Raw genomic sequence first — 16,265 nt, 5'->3', positions numbered from 1 at the left:
GATCATTTCATTGACCTCAAATCTCTCACCATTCTATTCTCCACTCCCACCATATATTCATAAAGGACTGCCAAAATGATTTTCCTTAAATGTAGACTTTATCAATTCAGCCCCCTCTTGAAACTCCTATGGTTCACTATTGTCTCTAGGATATATCCCTGCTAAATTTTGTAAAGTTTCACAGACGGGCCTCAATCTTTCCAATTATATTGTATATTACTTCTCCTGTGATCCAGGCCAAATGAACTGCTCTCTGTTTCTTGTTCATAATAATGTATTCATGGATAGAGCACTGGCCCTGGAGCTAGGAGAACCTGAGTTCAAATCAGCCTCAGACTCTTACTAATTGCCTAGCTGTGTGACCTTGGGCAAGTCACTTAATCCCATTACCTTGCAAAAACAAAAAAACCCCCATAATACTATATCTCTCATCTCTGTACCTTTGCACTGGTCATTCCCTGCCTGGGATGCAGTCCCTTCTCACCTGAGCTCTCTCTTCTTTCATGAAATAGGTCAAGCCATATTAAAGATTCAGAGAAATATATAATGCTTTATTTGACTATGCATATTTGATGCAAGGAATTTGTTTTCCTTATTCCTTTTTTTTTCAGTGAGATGGGGGATGGGAAAGAGAGAAAAGAAATTTCAATTCATTAACAAATATTTTCTCAAACAAAAAATAAAACAAATAGCTTGAGCACCATCTTCTAACTTAAATCATTTGCTTAACCTCTCAACTGTTAGTGCCGCCCTCCTTTCCCACATTGTATTGTTACTCTGTATTTAGTTGTATTTATTCTCCTTATATTTATTCTGATTATACTTAGCTATTTAACTATTGTTTCCCCCTTCTGAATAGAGATTGTGTCAGTAACTGTATCCCTCCCACCTAGCATACTGCCTGCCACAAGAAATCATATAATAATTACTTGATGTTAGATTGATGAATTGATAGATTCTATTATCTTTCAGAATTATCAATATACCAGATTGGTTATCTTTCTGCACTCTCATTTGGACTGTGTAACTACACCTCCTTTCCTCATCATGCATGTCCTCTTCAGAGAGTAAAGATAATGAGCTAATTGGCCAATTTTCTTCTTAAAATGCAGTATCTGGCCTGGAACACAATGGCATGGACTGGCCATCACACTCTGGGACTATTAGTTCCTCTTCTTTCTAAATGCTCAAAAAACACCTGTTTTAATAATCCCTTCTAGAAATTTACCAGGGCAGGATGCCAGGTTTGCTGTTCTGTTGTTCCTGAGGTTGATACTTTCCCTGTTCTTTTAAAATTGCTGTTTCTCTAACTTTTTTCTTACAGCTTTTTTAAAACCTCTTCCTTCTTGCTATGTCTTTTCTGACACATGTTGACTTTGTGCTTTTTGGCTAAACTTGTACTTTTTATTGATGTAAGTAATCTTTGATGAGGAAATCCCACGCCCCATTCACAAACTATCTCTTTAGGGAGTTTCTTAGGGCTATAGGGGGCAGAGATAGACTTTGACTTTGGTCTTCCCTGAGGCTGGTTCTTTCTCCATTACATCTATGACCTTCATTATAATAATAATAGCTGATGCTAAAGTTTGCGAAAGTTCTTTACAAATATCATTCTGGTTCTCAATGAAAGTGAGGCAGGCTAGACCTGTCACCTTAAATGTTCCATGGGATGCTCATTTTACACAAACCTTATCTCATTTGTAGGTTATTATTATTCCCATTTCACAGATGATGAAATTGAGACTCTGGAAGTTAATCATATGTGTCTTAGGCAAAACTTGAACACAGGTTCTCCAGTGTTCAAAGTCAAATTCTGACTTTGAGTCTAGTGTTTTCTATCTACTATCTACTATATTAATGCTAAGGGTTCTTAGTGTGAATATTTTTAAATTTTTTAAAAAAATATTTTAGAAAGGTTAAATTTTAAATAATTTTAAATTGAATGATTTTTTAAAAATTTAAAATAATTTAAAATATTAAATGTATTTCAATATGACAGGTTTCCTTTGCAATTCTATATATTTTATGCATATGAAAACATTCTGAGAAGACATTAATAAACTTCACTAGATTATGAAAGGGACCTGTGCCACACAAAAAACCCCAAATAAATAAAATGTTAAGAACTGCTGCTCACTTCCTATTAAACACAACAACTGCCAAAAAGCACAGGCATTGCCAAAGTAGAGATAATATTAGCCATCCTCTACATGTTGCTATCTGAAGCAGTTCAGTTATGGAACCCAAGCCTGGATCACTAAGTCATTGTGTATATAGTGCAGGTCAGTCAATGGTTTCTCTCCATTCCTCCCTTCCATAAAAGTAAAAACAGTGCCAGACAGATGATTCATAGTAACTGGCTTCAAAGTTATATGCTCTTTCCTTTCTCTCAAAATTCAATGTAAATTCTTTCTGATCAGGTTCCTACATATCCTTCTTGACCCATTTTTCCCAACCTCCATGGGGTTCCCTCCATCCCTTAATATGAGCACTCTTGTATCATAAGCTACAAATAAGTGGCTTATTATTCTCATGAAAACCATCCATAGGGATACCTAACCACACTTCAGAGCATGCCCTTTCTTCCAGAGCCTTTACCAGCCATAAGAAGACATAACAAAAACATGATCTGTCTTGGATAGAAGAGCAGGGCAGGGAAGGGGATGCTAGATTTGTAATCAGAAGACCTTGATTTAAATCCTAGATCTGTACTTGTACTTGCAGTGATTTGAGAGTCAACATGGAAAACATTACCTAAGAAAGAATGCTGAGTTTCAAATCAGGACCTGAGTTCACACCTCACCTCTGACACTCACTCATTCACTCATTCATTCACTCACTCACTCACTCACTCACTCACTCACTCACTACTGCCTATGTATTCTTGGGCAAACTGCTTAATCTCACTGTAAAATGAGAAGGATGGACGAGATGGTCTGTAAAGCCCTTTCTAATTCTAGATCTGTGATTCCAAGTTATTTCACCCTTGTGAACCTCATTTTCCTTATTCTTTAAAAAAAAGAGGGTCAGGTCCTTTCTAACTCTAAATTTAAGATTTTAAGTTATTACCTCTCATGAGCCTCAGTTTCTTCATTTATGAAATGAGATGGATGAACTGGATGAGTTCTGAGGTCCCTTTTAACACTAAATCTATGAGCCTGCATTATTCAATTTCTTCATTAGAATCTCAAAGTCAGTAGAACATTCTTTATTTCTTCTGACAACAGCTTGTCATGAATGAACAACAGTAGTTTCCATCAGTCTTGGCAGGCTCCAGCACCTACTGATAAGCCTCTCAGGCCTCCTTGAAGCTGACTCCCTAGCTGGGAGGAGGCGATCACTTGCCCCCACAATACCCCCCACCCAGGGGACACAGCAAGATTCCTCCTACTGCTGGGAACTATGGTTCTTTCTGGATGCTGTATAGAGTACATGGCAGGGCTTTAAAATATATATAATGTATATGTAAACATATATATATATATAGTTTTTAATTTTTGGAACAAAATAAGCATTTCCATAACATAATATAATTTCTAAAAATGATTTCATGTGAAATTGCAAATCTATTGGTCACAACTGCATGAGACAGATAGGAACTTAGCAGTTTTCTCAGCTCTGGACAGGGCTTCTTCAGTATCACTTTCCAAGCCAGTTTCTCATCTATTGATGAATTCAAAGGCACAAAAGATCTCTTTCTCTGCTGTGCTACCCTTGTTCCATTTGGCATCAATTTCTCCTCACACTGTCAGAAAAAAGATTTGTTTTTATTCTTCTTCCCTTACAGGAATATATAGTATAATGTGTACAGTGCTGACCTTTGAGTCAGGATGACTTGGGTTCAAATCCTGCCATTTGCTAGCTGGGTGACCCTAGACAAATTACTTAAACACCACAGCCTCAGTTTCCTCATCTGAAAAATAAGGGAGTTTCAACTAGCTCTAAATCTATTATTACTTTAGCCCATCAAACTATCTGGTAAGGGAGAAGACAGAGAATTCCTCAAACCCTTTTGAGTTCTTTGATTTAGTGACTGCATAGTTTGCCAGCAATGCCCACCAGATAGGGAAAAAAAGCATAACTTACTCCCTAGGAGTCCTATTACTGTTTCTCCAAAATCCATATTGCTAGTGGCTCTAGATGAACTAATGGTCCTTTGCAACTCTCTAAGGGAAACTTCCAAAGAAATATCTTCTTCCTATGCCTATTAGAGGGGCTTGTGCTCTTTAAACTTGCTTAGTCCCATCCCTATCTGGATCAATTGCCAGGTTCAACAAATAGATTATTTGGTTCCTATTCCTGCTTCAAAGAGAAATGGGAATGTCTCTTCCCTTTAAAAGTCTCTAGTTAATGAAATTCTACAGTGGCTTCATTCCAGTTTCTCACATCATTCCCTGTTGGGAAGTTCTTCATCCAAATCCATCCAGTCCAAATACTTCTGTGTGTTCCAGTGAAGACCACTGTAGAATGTTTGCAGCAGGGAGAGATGCCTCAGGTCTCATTTCAGCTCATGAGAGCCCGGACCTGCTGTTACTCCTGACTCTGTTGTCTATTCTTTCTATTCTATTTTAGGTTGAAGGAGAATCAAAAAGGGCTAGAAGGGAAAGCCACAAGAAGTCCAAACACATGCTGGGTTTTTCAGCCAGTCAACACCAGAGCAACATTGTTGAGATGCTGACTTATCCAATGGCTATGAAAAGATTTTGGAAGTTAACTTGGTAGACAGCTAAGTGGGGCAATGTAAAGAGCACCAGGCCTGGGGTCAGAAAAACCTGAGTTCAAATCTAGACTCAGACATTTCCTAACTGTGTAACCCTGGGCAATTCACTTAAGCCTGCTTGCCTCAGTTTCCTCATCTGTAAAATGAGCTGGAAAAGGAAATGGCAAAGCACTCCAGTATCTCTGCCAAGAAAACCCCAGATGCAGACACAATAGAAATGAACTTACTAAATAAATCAGTAAGATCCAATACTTTGTAGAAACTGTCTTAAGGAGAAACTCACTCTCCCCTAGTACCAAGGCAGTCCAGAGGATTCAGTTTTCTGATCAGCTTTAAGGTCCCTTCTGTCTCTGAATTTGTGATTATATAAGCAAGGTTAGATGTGATTGGTACAGGAGTGACCATTCAGTTCTTCTTTGTACAACTTTCATTTTGTTCTATTTCTTCTGAAAAACTAGAGCTGCTAAGTTATCTCTAAGTACAAGTCCCTGAGCTCTATCTTCCCCATCTCATATGTTTCATTCATAGCTCCTCAAGATTTATTGCCTTCCCACTATATGCTTGCTACAAGAATTTCATCAGCAAGCTTAAAAAATTGGTGGTGATTTCCCATCAAAATCAGATCAGAACATCCTGTTCCTTTCCCTAATCTACCACCTTTTCAGTAAAACCTGCAGTAAAGAGAAGAAAAGATAAGGCATCATTTCCAACTGGTCACAGCAAGCCTAGAGTCAAGCAGCCCACAGATGAATTAAAGGCAGCAGGGTTCCCTCCATAGAAATCTCTCTTCAAAGAAGATCCCATGTAAACCCTTTGCTTTATGATACCAGGATGTTAGGTATGTGGCCTGGAGAGCAAACCAGGTCCTGAACTCCTTCTTTTCCTCCCTGGAAAAGTGGTTAGTTCCAGATACATGTTCTTCTGTCATTCTTATAGATGGAATTGCTGGCATGACACCAGTCAGAGCCAAAGACATTCTAGTTAGAAAAGGTGAAGTTACAAATACAAGCACTGTCTTAACCAGAATTGAAGCAAAAAAAAAAAAAATCAAGAAATAAGTCAACAAAGAAACCTCCTGCATTCTTGTTTGTTGCAGCAACTATCTCCCAACTCTGTTCCCATGACCTGGGCTTCCACTCATTTTCTCCCCTTCCCCAGTCACTGCCTTCCCACTGAAGGCAGTGACTATTTCATTTGTGTCCTTATGTCCCCAAGGGTATCTTTTGTAGTGAATAAAGAACTGAACTTGAAGTCCAAAAGACCTGAGTTCAAGTCTCTCCTCTCATCCAGTATAGTCATGTGATTCTGGGTGAGTCACTTAACCTCTCATGCCTTATATAAGCCTCTAAATTAGAGGTATTTTTTTCTGTAGCATGAACCCTGCTAACAATCTGGTAAAATTTAGGGACCTTCCCAGAAAAAAAAAAAAAAACCTGTTTTTAAATTCACAAAATAAAGGAAACCAGTTATATTGAAATGTAGTTATCAAAAAATTTTTTCATACAAAATCCAGGTTAAGAATACCTATTCTAAACTCTCTGTTTCAGAAAAGTACAGATCTGAATTACTAAAGAGAATTTCTTCATTAAAGACTATTTCATTTAAATGAAAACCCAAGTTCAGTACCTATTCCTAGTTCCTAACTCCTGGAACAATCTAGGTTATATAATGTATATATATATATATATATATATATATATATATATATTTGTTAACTTAATAAGTGTTCGTGTTTAATAAATAAATTTAATAGATGTACATTGAAACTGAAAAGAATTGGAATCTCCAAGAGCATCTCCCCACAATGGGTCATCTATCTATCTATCTATCTATCTATCTATCTATCTATCTATCTATCTTTACTCATAGTTACCACTCCATAAATATTACTCATGACATTAATGGGGCTAGTGAGGAAGATGAGAGCAATACTCATGGTATCAACAAGAGGGAAGATGGTTAAAAGACTTTCCAAAGGGAGAACCAGCCCTTGTCCTACCAGTGTCCCATGACCCTACCCAGAAACAGACAGGGTTGGCCTTTGAGAATACATCCTTTAAAGCTTACCTTGGCACACTAGCCAGATAAGTTACAAGTTTCCGCAGGTCTTCCTGTCTTATTCTGTCATGATTGCTCCTTGCAGGGAAAGTCAGAATGGGTCCACCTCGCTTATCTCGGCCACCTACAGACAGGAGAAACAAGAGAGGGATTATGATCATTATGATAAAAGACAGCATTTATATTGTGCTTTTAAGGTTTTCAAAGAGATTTACAAATAGTATCTCACTATATTCTCATAACACTTAGGAAGTAAGTACTATCATCTCCATTTTATAGATGAGGAAATTGAGGCAAACAGTAAGTGTCTGAGGCAGGCTTCTAACTTGGGTCTTCTCAAGTCCAGGTCTAGCCCTCTATCCTCTGTGCCACCTCTGTGCCCAAGTTGTATGGTACTAAATAGGTACAAAGTTCTCTACATACATTGTCTCTTATGATCCTCACAACACTGTGATAAAGTAAGTACTATGACCCCAGTATTTTGTATGACCCCAGGTAATTGCCTCAATGGATGGCCAGCCAAAAGCACAGCAAAAGGGACGTAATATAGGATCACTTAGGGACTTCAATCTTTCTCAACTAAGACAACTTTCCCCGCTTTTCGTTGCCTTTGATCTTTGTGGAAACAAATTTGTTATTATTCATTTGCTTTCAGATGAGTCCAACTATTCAAAATTCCATTGTTATGGAATTTTCTTGGCAAGGATACTGAAGTGGTTTATCATTTCCTTCTCTAGTTCATTTTTCAGATGAAGAAGCTAAGGCTAACTGGGATAAGTGACCTACCCCAGGGAACACAAATAGGAAGCATCTGAGTTCACATTTGAACTCAAGTCTTTCTTTCAGATTATTCCTGGATATTTCTACCCTAGTACTTGGGAACTCAGCCTAAATTTATTAAGATCATAGGTCTAAACTTGGAAGAGAATTTGGAGGCCAGATCATCTAACCTGTTCATTTGACTCTTGTGAAAACTAAACTCCTGAGATGTTAAACTTCATTAAATCAAATGACCAATAAGAAAAGACTTATAATGTAGGGCAGCATAATGGACAAGTTGACATGGAAAGAGGTCAAGTACTTGAAGAATTCTCTGTCAGTAACCTTGAGGTCCCTGGAGTCAGAAAACTTGGAATCAAATTCTATCCCTGACATTTAGTATCTGTTGTGTTTCTTGATAGAGGAAATAACATACTTAACATTACCCCCCCCTCCAAAAAAAACCCATTTTAAACAATCCATCATTTTTGTTTACAGAATTCTCTAAAGGTGCTCCCATTGAATTGCTGTGACCTGCATCTGCCTTGACTTGTGGTCCTGACTATGCCTGATCTATTCCATCACATCATCAAATGAGCCCCTCTTCTAATCAGCATCAGAGATGTGTTCCTTAACTAGACTGAGAAGGTTATTGTCCACTGGCTATAAGTACTTCACATGACTGATCTCTAAGGTTCTCATTTTGAAATCTCACAAAAAGCTATTTATCACAGTGTGTCCAAGACTGACTATTAGCCAGACCTTTGAGATCAATATTGACTTTCAGAGAAGGAGGCAGGATAATGTAGAAATAATATACAACAGGAAGTCAGTAGAATTCTATTCTAGACTCACTTTGTGACATTCAAACCCTTTCAAACTGTTTCCTCACCTGTGAAATGAGGATGATAATACTTTCCCTGCTGACTTTGCAAGATTGTCAGATCATATAGGAATGTGTAAAAATACCTTCAAAACTGTAATGCCGTATATAAAAGTTATGATTTTTTCCATTATCTAAATTTGCTATCTCATTTATGAAGATATAGGGTTCTTAAGCTTCCATACCAATAAGATCATTGATTCATTCATAACCTGTTTTCCTTTTTTCATCTTTTAATATTTTTTCCAATTATATATAAAACAATTTTCAACATTTGTTTTTAAATTCTGAGTTCCAAATTCTCTCCTGTCTCTCACCCCTCCTTATGCTATACATGTTCAGTCAAACAAAACATATTTGCATATTAATCATATTGGGAAGGAAAATACAGACAAAAAAAGTTTTAAAAAGTATGCTTTGATCAGCATTCAGACACCATCAGATTTTTCTCTGTATCAGATAGCATTTTTCATCATAAGTCCTTTGTAATTGTCTTGCATTGTATTGCTGAAAATAGTTGTCATTCACAGTGTTGCTGTTAATGTAAACAGAGTTTTCTTGTTCCTGTTCACTTCACTTTTATGTCTTTCCCAGTTTTTCTGAGAGCATCTTATTTATCATTTCTTATAGCTCACTAGTATTCCATCCCAATGACAGATTTCAACTTGTTCAGTCATTGCCCAGTTGATGATCATCCCCTTGATGTCCAATTCTTTGCCACCAGAAAAAGAGCTGCTATAAATGTTTTTGTATATATGAGTCCTTTTTCTTTTTCTTTGATCTCTTTGGGATATAGACCTGGTAGTGGATTTGCTGGGTCAAAATGTATAACCTATTGGGAATAGCTCCAAATTGCTCTTCAGAATGGTTGAATCAGTTCACAAACTCCACCAAAAGTGCATTAGTGTCTCAATTTCTCCATATCCCCTTCAGCATTTGTTTTTTTCCCTTTTCTGTAATATTAGCCAATTTGAGTTATGAAGTGGGACCTCAGAGTTGTTTTAATTTTCATTATTTGTTTTAAGAATAATTTGATTGATGTCATCTGGGTCATCATAGTCATATCATATGTCATCATAGTTATCCCTAGTATCCTTCCCCTTACACCTCTCAGGGAGCCATCCAGTATAACAAATAATAATTTTTAAGGAAAAAAAATCAGCATTGCTGATTGATATTTGTAAAACATGTGCAATGTGTATCACATGTGGACCTCCCATCTCCACAGTGGAGGTAGGGGTGTCTTTACATCTCTACAGTTGGTCCCACTTGATCTTTATAATTTTGTTATATTCACTTTTGATTATTTAGTGAGTGATTGTTCTTTCTGTTTACAGTATTCTGTATAAATTGTATTCTTAAAGAGTTACCCTGTCAAGACAGACTCAGAAACTTTTTGAAAACAATTACAAAACACTTCTCACACAAATAAAATCAGACTTAAATAACTGGACAAATATCAACTGCTCATGGATAGGCCAAACAAGTATAATAAAAATGACAATTCTATCAAAATTAAGCTACTTGCTAAGTGCCCTACCAATCAAAATTCCAAAAAATTACTTCAATGAGTTAGAAAAAATTGTAAGTAAATTCATATGGAGAAATAAAAAGTCAAGAATCTCCAGGGATTTAATGAAAAAAAGTATAAAAGAAGGTGACTGACCTACCAGATCTAAAATTATATTATAAAGCATCAGTCATCAAAACTGTTTGGTATTGGCTAAGAAATAGAGGGGTGGACCAGTGGAATAGACTAGTGCAAAAGAGACAGAAGGAAACAATTATAGTAATCTGCTGTTTGATAAATAGCTATTGGGATAAAAACTCTCTCTTCGATAAAAACTGTTGGAAAAATTGGAAGTTAATATGGAAGAAACTTGGATTAGACAAACACCTCACACCCTATAACCAAGATAAGATCAAAATGGATACAGGATCTAGAAATAAAAAACAATATTATAAGCAAACTAGAAGATCAAGGAATAGTTTGCCTGTTAGATCTATGGAAAAAGAAGCAGTTTATGACCAAGGAAGAGATGGAGAACACCACTAAAAATAATGTAGACAATTTTGATTACATTAAATTAAAAAACTTTTGTGCAGACAAAACCACTGTAACCAAGATCAAAAGAAATGTAGTGAATTAGGAAACAATTTTATGACTAGTGTTTCTGACAAGGGACTCATTTCTAAAATATAGAGAGAACTGAGTCAAATTTAAAAAAAAAAGACAAGCCATTCTCCAATAGACAAATGGTCAAAGGATATGTAAAGGTAATTTACAAATGAGGAAATCAAAGCAATCCACAATCATATGAAAAATTGCTCTAAATCACTAATTATTAGAGAAATGTAAATTAAAACATATCTGAGGTACCATCTCACACCTCTCAGATTGACCAATATGACTAGAAAGGACAATGTTCAATGTTGGAAAGAATGTCAGGAATCTGGTGAAGCTGTGAACTCATCCAACCTTTATGGAGGGCAATTTGGAATTATGCCCAAAGGACAATAAAAATTACCCTTTGATCCAGCAATACCACTACTGGGTCTATACCTTGAAGAGATTATGAAAAAGGGTAAAAACATCACCTGTACAAAAATGTTCATAGCAGCTCTGTTTGTGGTGGCAAAGGAATGAAAACTGAGGGAAAGTCCAACAATTAGAGAATGGCTTAACAAACTGTGGTATATGTTATGTGATGGAATACTATTGTTCTATTAGAAACCAGGAGGGATGGAAATTCAGGGAAACTTGGAAGGCTTTGCATGAATTGATGCTGAGCAAGATGAGCAGAACCAGAAGAAGATTATACACCCTAACAGCCACACGGGAGTGATGATCAACCTTAATGGACTTGCTCATACCAACAGGGCGGCAAGCAGGCACAATTTCAGGGTATCTGTGACAGAAAATGCCATCTGTATCTTGAGAAAGAATTGTAGAGTTTGAACAAAGACCAAGGACTATAACCTTTAATTTAAAAAAAAAATGTTGTCTTATTATGTAATTCTGCTTATCTCATACTATATGTTTCTTCCTTAAGGATATGATTTCTCTCTCATCACATTCAATTTAGATCAATCCAGACTATGGTGTAAAGACTGGCAAACTGCCTCCTGTGGGGGGTGGGGGGAGGGAAGTAAGACTGGGGGGGAATTGTAAAACTCAAAATAAATAAAACCTTTCTAAAATTAAAGAAATAGGGAGTGGGGGAGAATCAACTCATTCACCTAGGGTCACATACAATAAAAATAAAACAACCTCCAAAAAAAAAAGAGTTACCCTGGGGACTGAGAGGATGAGTAGCTTACACAAAGTCACACAGCCCAAATGGATCAGAAGTAGGTCTTGAACCTGGGTCTTCCTGAATCCAAGACCAGATATCTATTCACTATATCAAATAGTAAATATACATATATATATATATGTGTGTGTATATATTATGAATATATGTTTATTGTATAATTTATATATATAATCTATATACAAATTATATATTATAGTATTTACATTATATTTTAATGTTATAATTATTGTTTTAGATATATACAACTATATATTATAAATTATATGTAATTTATGTGGAAGTTATGTTAAGTAACTTATGTTACTTATATTAATTATGTTAATTATGTTACTTATGATTTAAATTATAAATAAATTAGAATTCTTTTTTATGCCAAAGCCTTTCATTTATTCATTTCAATACAAACTTATTTAATGCCCACTATAAACTGTACTGGAGAGTTTCTCTGTTGAAACTAGCAAAACAGTCCTGGAGAAGTGGGAGGGCCTTATTCTATAGGAATCTCAGGATAATCTTCAGGGAAGTCATCTTACACAATAAATCTAGGAGTCCTCAGGTCTTTGATATAGGACAAACTGTATTCTAATGAAACATTTCTGAGACTGATAAAAATGAAAGAAGTATTTATTGTTTATAGAGTAGCATCTATGGGAGTTAAGTATCAGAAGTGGAAATGAACTCAATCTCTTACCCTATTTGAGTTCAATTCCATCTCTAATAATTACTGGTGTGACTTTGGATAAGTCATTTACCCTCTTGGGGGTTTCAGTTTCCCTAGCTATAAAATTAGTTGGTTGAACAAGATGGTGCCACCTGATTCCAAATCCAGGAGTTGGATAATCTTGGTGGGGAGATAAAAAAAAATGAAAAAAGAGGACAACACCATCACATCCTGTTGGGGGGGGGGGGAATCAAGGGACTTCATTGAACCCAGAGAAAATGATGGAATAGTGCCTATGCTGGGAAAGGGGAAACCTAGATCCTCATCCAAGGTCTGCTGCTAACTAGTTCTGTAACACTAGATTACAGAATTTTTCCCCTTCTCTGTTTTTTTTACCTGAAAAATAAAGGGATCAGACTAGGTTTTCTCTAATGTCCCTGACCACTCTGCCCTTCTTCAAGCCTAAATAATTGGAAATTTCATTTCCAATGAGTTCCTCTTGACTTGTTCTGAGATATGTGCCCAGTGAACACTATTCTGGGCTTGACCAATTGCCAGTGTAAGAAATCTTTATAAAGCAACTAACTAGTAGATAAAACTTGACTAAGATATCGGGATCCTCACATATCCAAGGAAGAGAATCTCAATTTTTTCTCACAAGACTAAGAATCTCCATCTAACTGCCCTGCCCCAGAGTCCCACCAGTCACTCATGATAGAGGAGTCTATGAATCTTTCTCCAAAATGAGGATATATCATGATCCAGAGCAGGGACAATTCACTTGGTAGGTTAGAGAGCTGCACTAATGAGGCAAGGGCTTTGAATTAAACTTCTCCACCAGGCACTTATGGACATGGAGAGGAAACATCTATCTTGTAACCATAAACTGCACCTCCATTGCTGGTAAGTTCTCTGACAAATGTGCAACCCTGAAGAAGGAGGGAACTGCTAGAAGAATCTTAGTTACCCCATTTCCAGTGCTGGAAAACCAATGGAAAGTCCATGTTTTTCTGAAGTAGGGCAGTAGTATCATTATATTTTAGAATATCTGAGCTAGAAGAAAATTGAGAGACAGCCTGTTCAGTTCCAGTTTCAGATGAGGAGAATGAGACTGAAAACAGTGAAGTGGCAAGGTCACTTGAGTATCAGTCAGGATGCGATCCAGAGTCACCTGAGTCCAAATCTAGTGTTCATGCCACTATATAACACTGCTGGGGGTAGAAGAGTGGAGGTAATATTTCCTTAAGCAAAAAAAAAAGTTTTTATATAAAATTATTTTTATAAAAGATTGTTTTATGTATCTGCTGATAACATGATTTTATCACATAAAAATCCATCAAAGTTCTATGATTTCTTTAGTATGGGGACTCTCCCCACTGACGAGATCATAATCCATCAATAATTTATAGTTGCCTGAGGCTCAGAGAAATGAAATGATTTGCCCATAGATGCAGAGCCAATAATAATGAACTGAAGTCTTCCTGACTTGAAGCCAATGCTCTTTCCATTATCCCAATCTGCCTCTTTCAATTTGATAATATGTATATATTATGACATTTAAGATCCAACAACTAGCTCTAGAGATGGACAATAGGAATATACATAGACTCAGAGAGTCTGAAGTTCCAATTACTTGGGAGCTCGGGCAATATGATTCCAACCCACCTTCCTTGCTTCCTTTCCTTCTATTCACTCATATCATCTATAATACATGAATTTTGTTTCACATACAAGTCACTTGCTTTTCTCCACATACACCTTTGCTTTCTCTCTTTTTAGTTGTTGTTAGATGGTAAGGTGATAGAGCACCAAGTTTGGAGTTAGAAAGAACTAAGTTCAAATCTAGCCTCAGAGACTCGCTAGCAGTTTGACCCTAAGCAAGTTACTTAACGCCCATTTGCCTCAGTTCCTCATCTATAAAAAGGGATGTACTGGAAAAGGAAAAGGTAAACCACTTCAGTATTTTTGCAAAGAAAATTCCATAGACCAAATTCATGGGGTCACAGAGAGTCAGACATGACTGAACAACAACAAGGCTGTACCACTTGTCTGGAATACTCTTCCTTTGTTATCTATTTCTATTAAAATATGATCCATCCTTCAGGGTCCATGTCAAAAACTATCTCTTTCATGAAGTCTTTCCCGATTTTCTGATTATTTTTATACTTAATGTGTAGCTTTTCTTTATGGCATTTTCAATCTATTTACCTCTCCCTGTGTCTCTCTCTCCTTAGGGTGTGCCATCCAATGATACCAGCCTCCTGACTGGTTCTCACACAAAACATTCCATCTTCCGACTTTTGGCCTTTTCACTCAGCTCTCCCCGAATCCTAGAATGCTCTCCCTCCTCATATCCATCTCCAGGTTTCCCTCTGTTCTTTCAAGTCCTATCTAAAATCTCATTTCCCAATCCCCCTTAAATTCTAATGTCTTCCCTTCAGTTAATTGTGTCTAGTTTATCCTGTTTTATCTTGTTTGAATAGAGTTGTGTGCATGTTGTCTCCACCATTAAACTGCAAGCTCCTTGAGGATAGGCACTGTCTTTTATCTTCCTTTTTACTCCCTGGTAGGGAGCAGCTAGTCAGCACAGTGGTAGAGCACTAGCACTTAAGCCAGGAGGACCTGAGTTCAAATCTGAACTCAGACACTATCTGTGTGCCTAGGCATGTCACTTAATCCTGATTGCCTTGAATCCAGGACCATCTCCAGTCGTCCTGATTCATATCTGCCATTAGGTCCAGATGGTTCTGGAGAAGAAAGTGAGGCTGGTGACTTAGCATGGCACTCCCCCCACTCAAATCCAATTCACATGCTTGCCATGGCATCACCTCCTTGATACTATGATCTTCTTCTAAAATAAAGGACAAACATTAATTAATTAATTTACTGGTGCACAGTACTTTGAGTATAGCAGGCCCTTCATAAATGATCTTTTGTTCTAATGCTACCCATGTAGTAGTTTTATTGATACATGTATGTCTCAGCAAAATACTGAGTGTCTTCTGGGAAGTAGCCATGACTTGGTTATCTTTACCCCCTAGCATCCCAGATACAAACTGTTCAGGGATTAATGACAGATAAAGTAGGCAATCACCTGATGTGTGAATACATTGGAAGAGCAAGAGAGTCACCTTTGAACATGACTTTTCATAAATATACATGATTTTAATACTGGTAAATTCCATTTCCATGGCCCATGGGTATTAATTTCCTGCTGCAGTGAAGGCTTAAAGTCTCCAGTGGACAGTGACATAGGGATTGTAATTTTCAAATTTGCCTAGGGCATAGGAATGATAAATCCTGGATCTGGTCATAAGCCTAAGTACTGTCTGAGTAATTTCTGCTTTTCAGGGAAACCCATTCAGGTATAAACCTGTATATTGGAGCTGGGGTCAGGGAAGTAGGGGTACCATAGTAACTATCCCCTCAAGTTGTTTTCTGATTCTGACAATCCTACCTCTAAGAGGAGAGAAGGAAACACAAAAAAAGGATAAAGAAATAATGAGGGTTTTCAGCCACTCAAAAAGAAAAGAATGAAATGAAAGGTATACTTAGAAGAACTGAAAGGACTCTTCCTCCCTCTAGCCTTGATCATATCATTATAAATACAGAGCTAGAAGAGATTAGAGATGGATTGGTCTAATCCTTCAGGAAACTGAGACCCAGAAATATTAAGCAATTGGTTCAAGTTCTCATTGGAATAAATTTGATTCAGATCATCATCATAGTAATGATGATGATATTAATAACAATAATAATATTTATAAAACACTTGCCATGTCCCAGGATCTGTGCTATGGGCTTTACATTATTATCTCATTTGATCCTTACAATGTGTCTGAGAGACAGGGGCTATTAGAATCCCCA

At 36.9% G+C, this 16,265-nt stretch overlaps 1 protein-coding gene across 9 annotated transcripts in view; it reads right to left on the bottom strand.

The window, feature by feature from the left end:
- Positions 1-16,265, bottom strand: part of KALRN (kalirin RhoGEF kinase) — a 1,044,937-nt gene that overhangs the window by 665,599 nt on the left and 363,073 nt on the right. For all 9 annotated transcript variants that reach the window (XM_074214684.1, XM_074214682.1, XM_074214689.1 and 6 more), the window contains one exon: positions 6,788-6,902. In XM_074214684.1, coding sequence (XP_074070785.1) covers positions 6,788-6,902 — 115 coding nt within the window. The remainder of the gene's footprint in view (positions 1-6,787; positions 6,903-16,265) is intronic.

Source organism: Macrotis lagotis, chromosome 1, assembly GCF_037893015.1.
Source record: "Macrotis lagotis isolate mMagLag1 chromosome 1, bilby.v1.9.chrom.fasta, whole genome shotgun sequence".
In the NCBI taxonomy this organism is placed as follows: Eukaryota; Metazoa; Chordata; class Mammalia; order Peramelemorphia; family Peramelidae; genus Macrotis; species Macrotis lagotis.
Note: the sequence above shows the minus strand (reverse complement) of the source record. Positions and strands in the feature narration are given on the sequence as shown.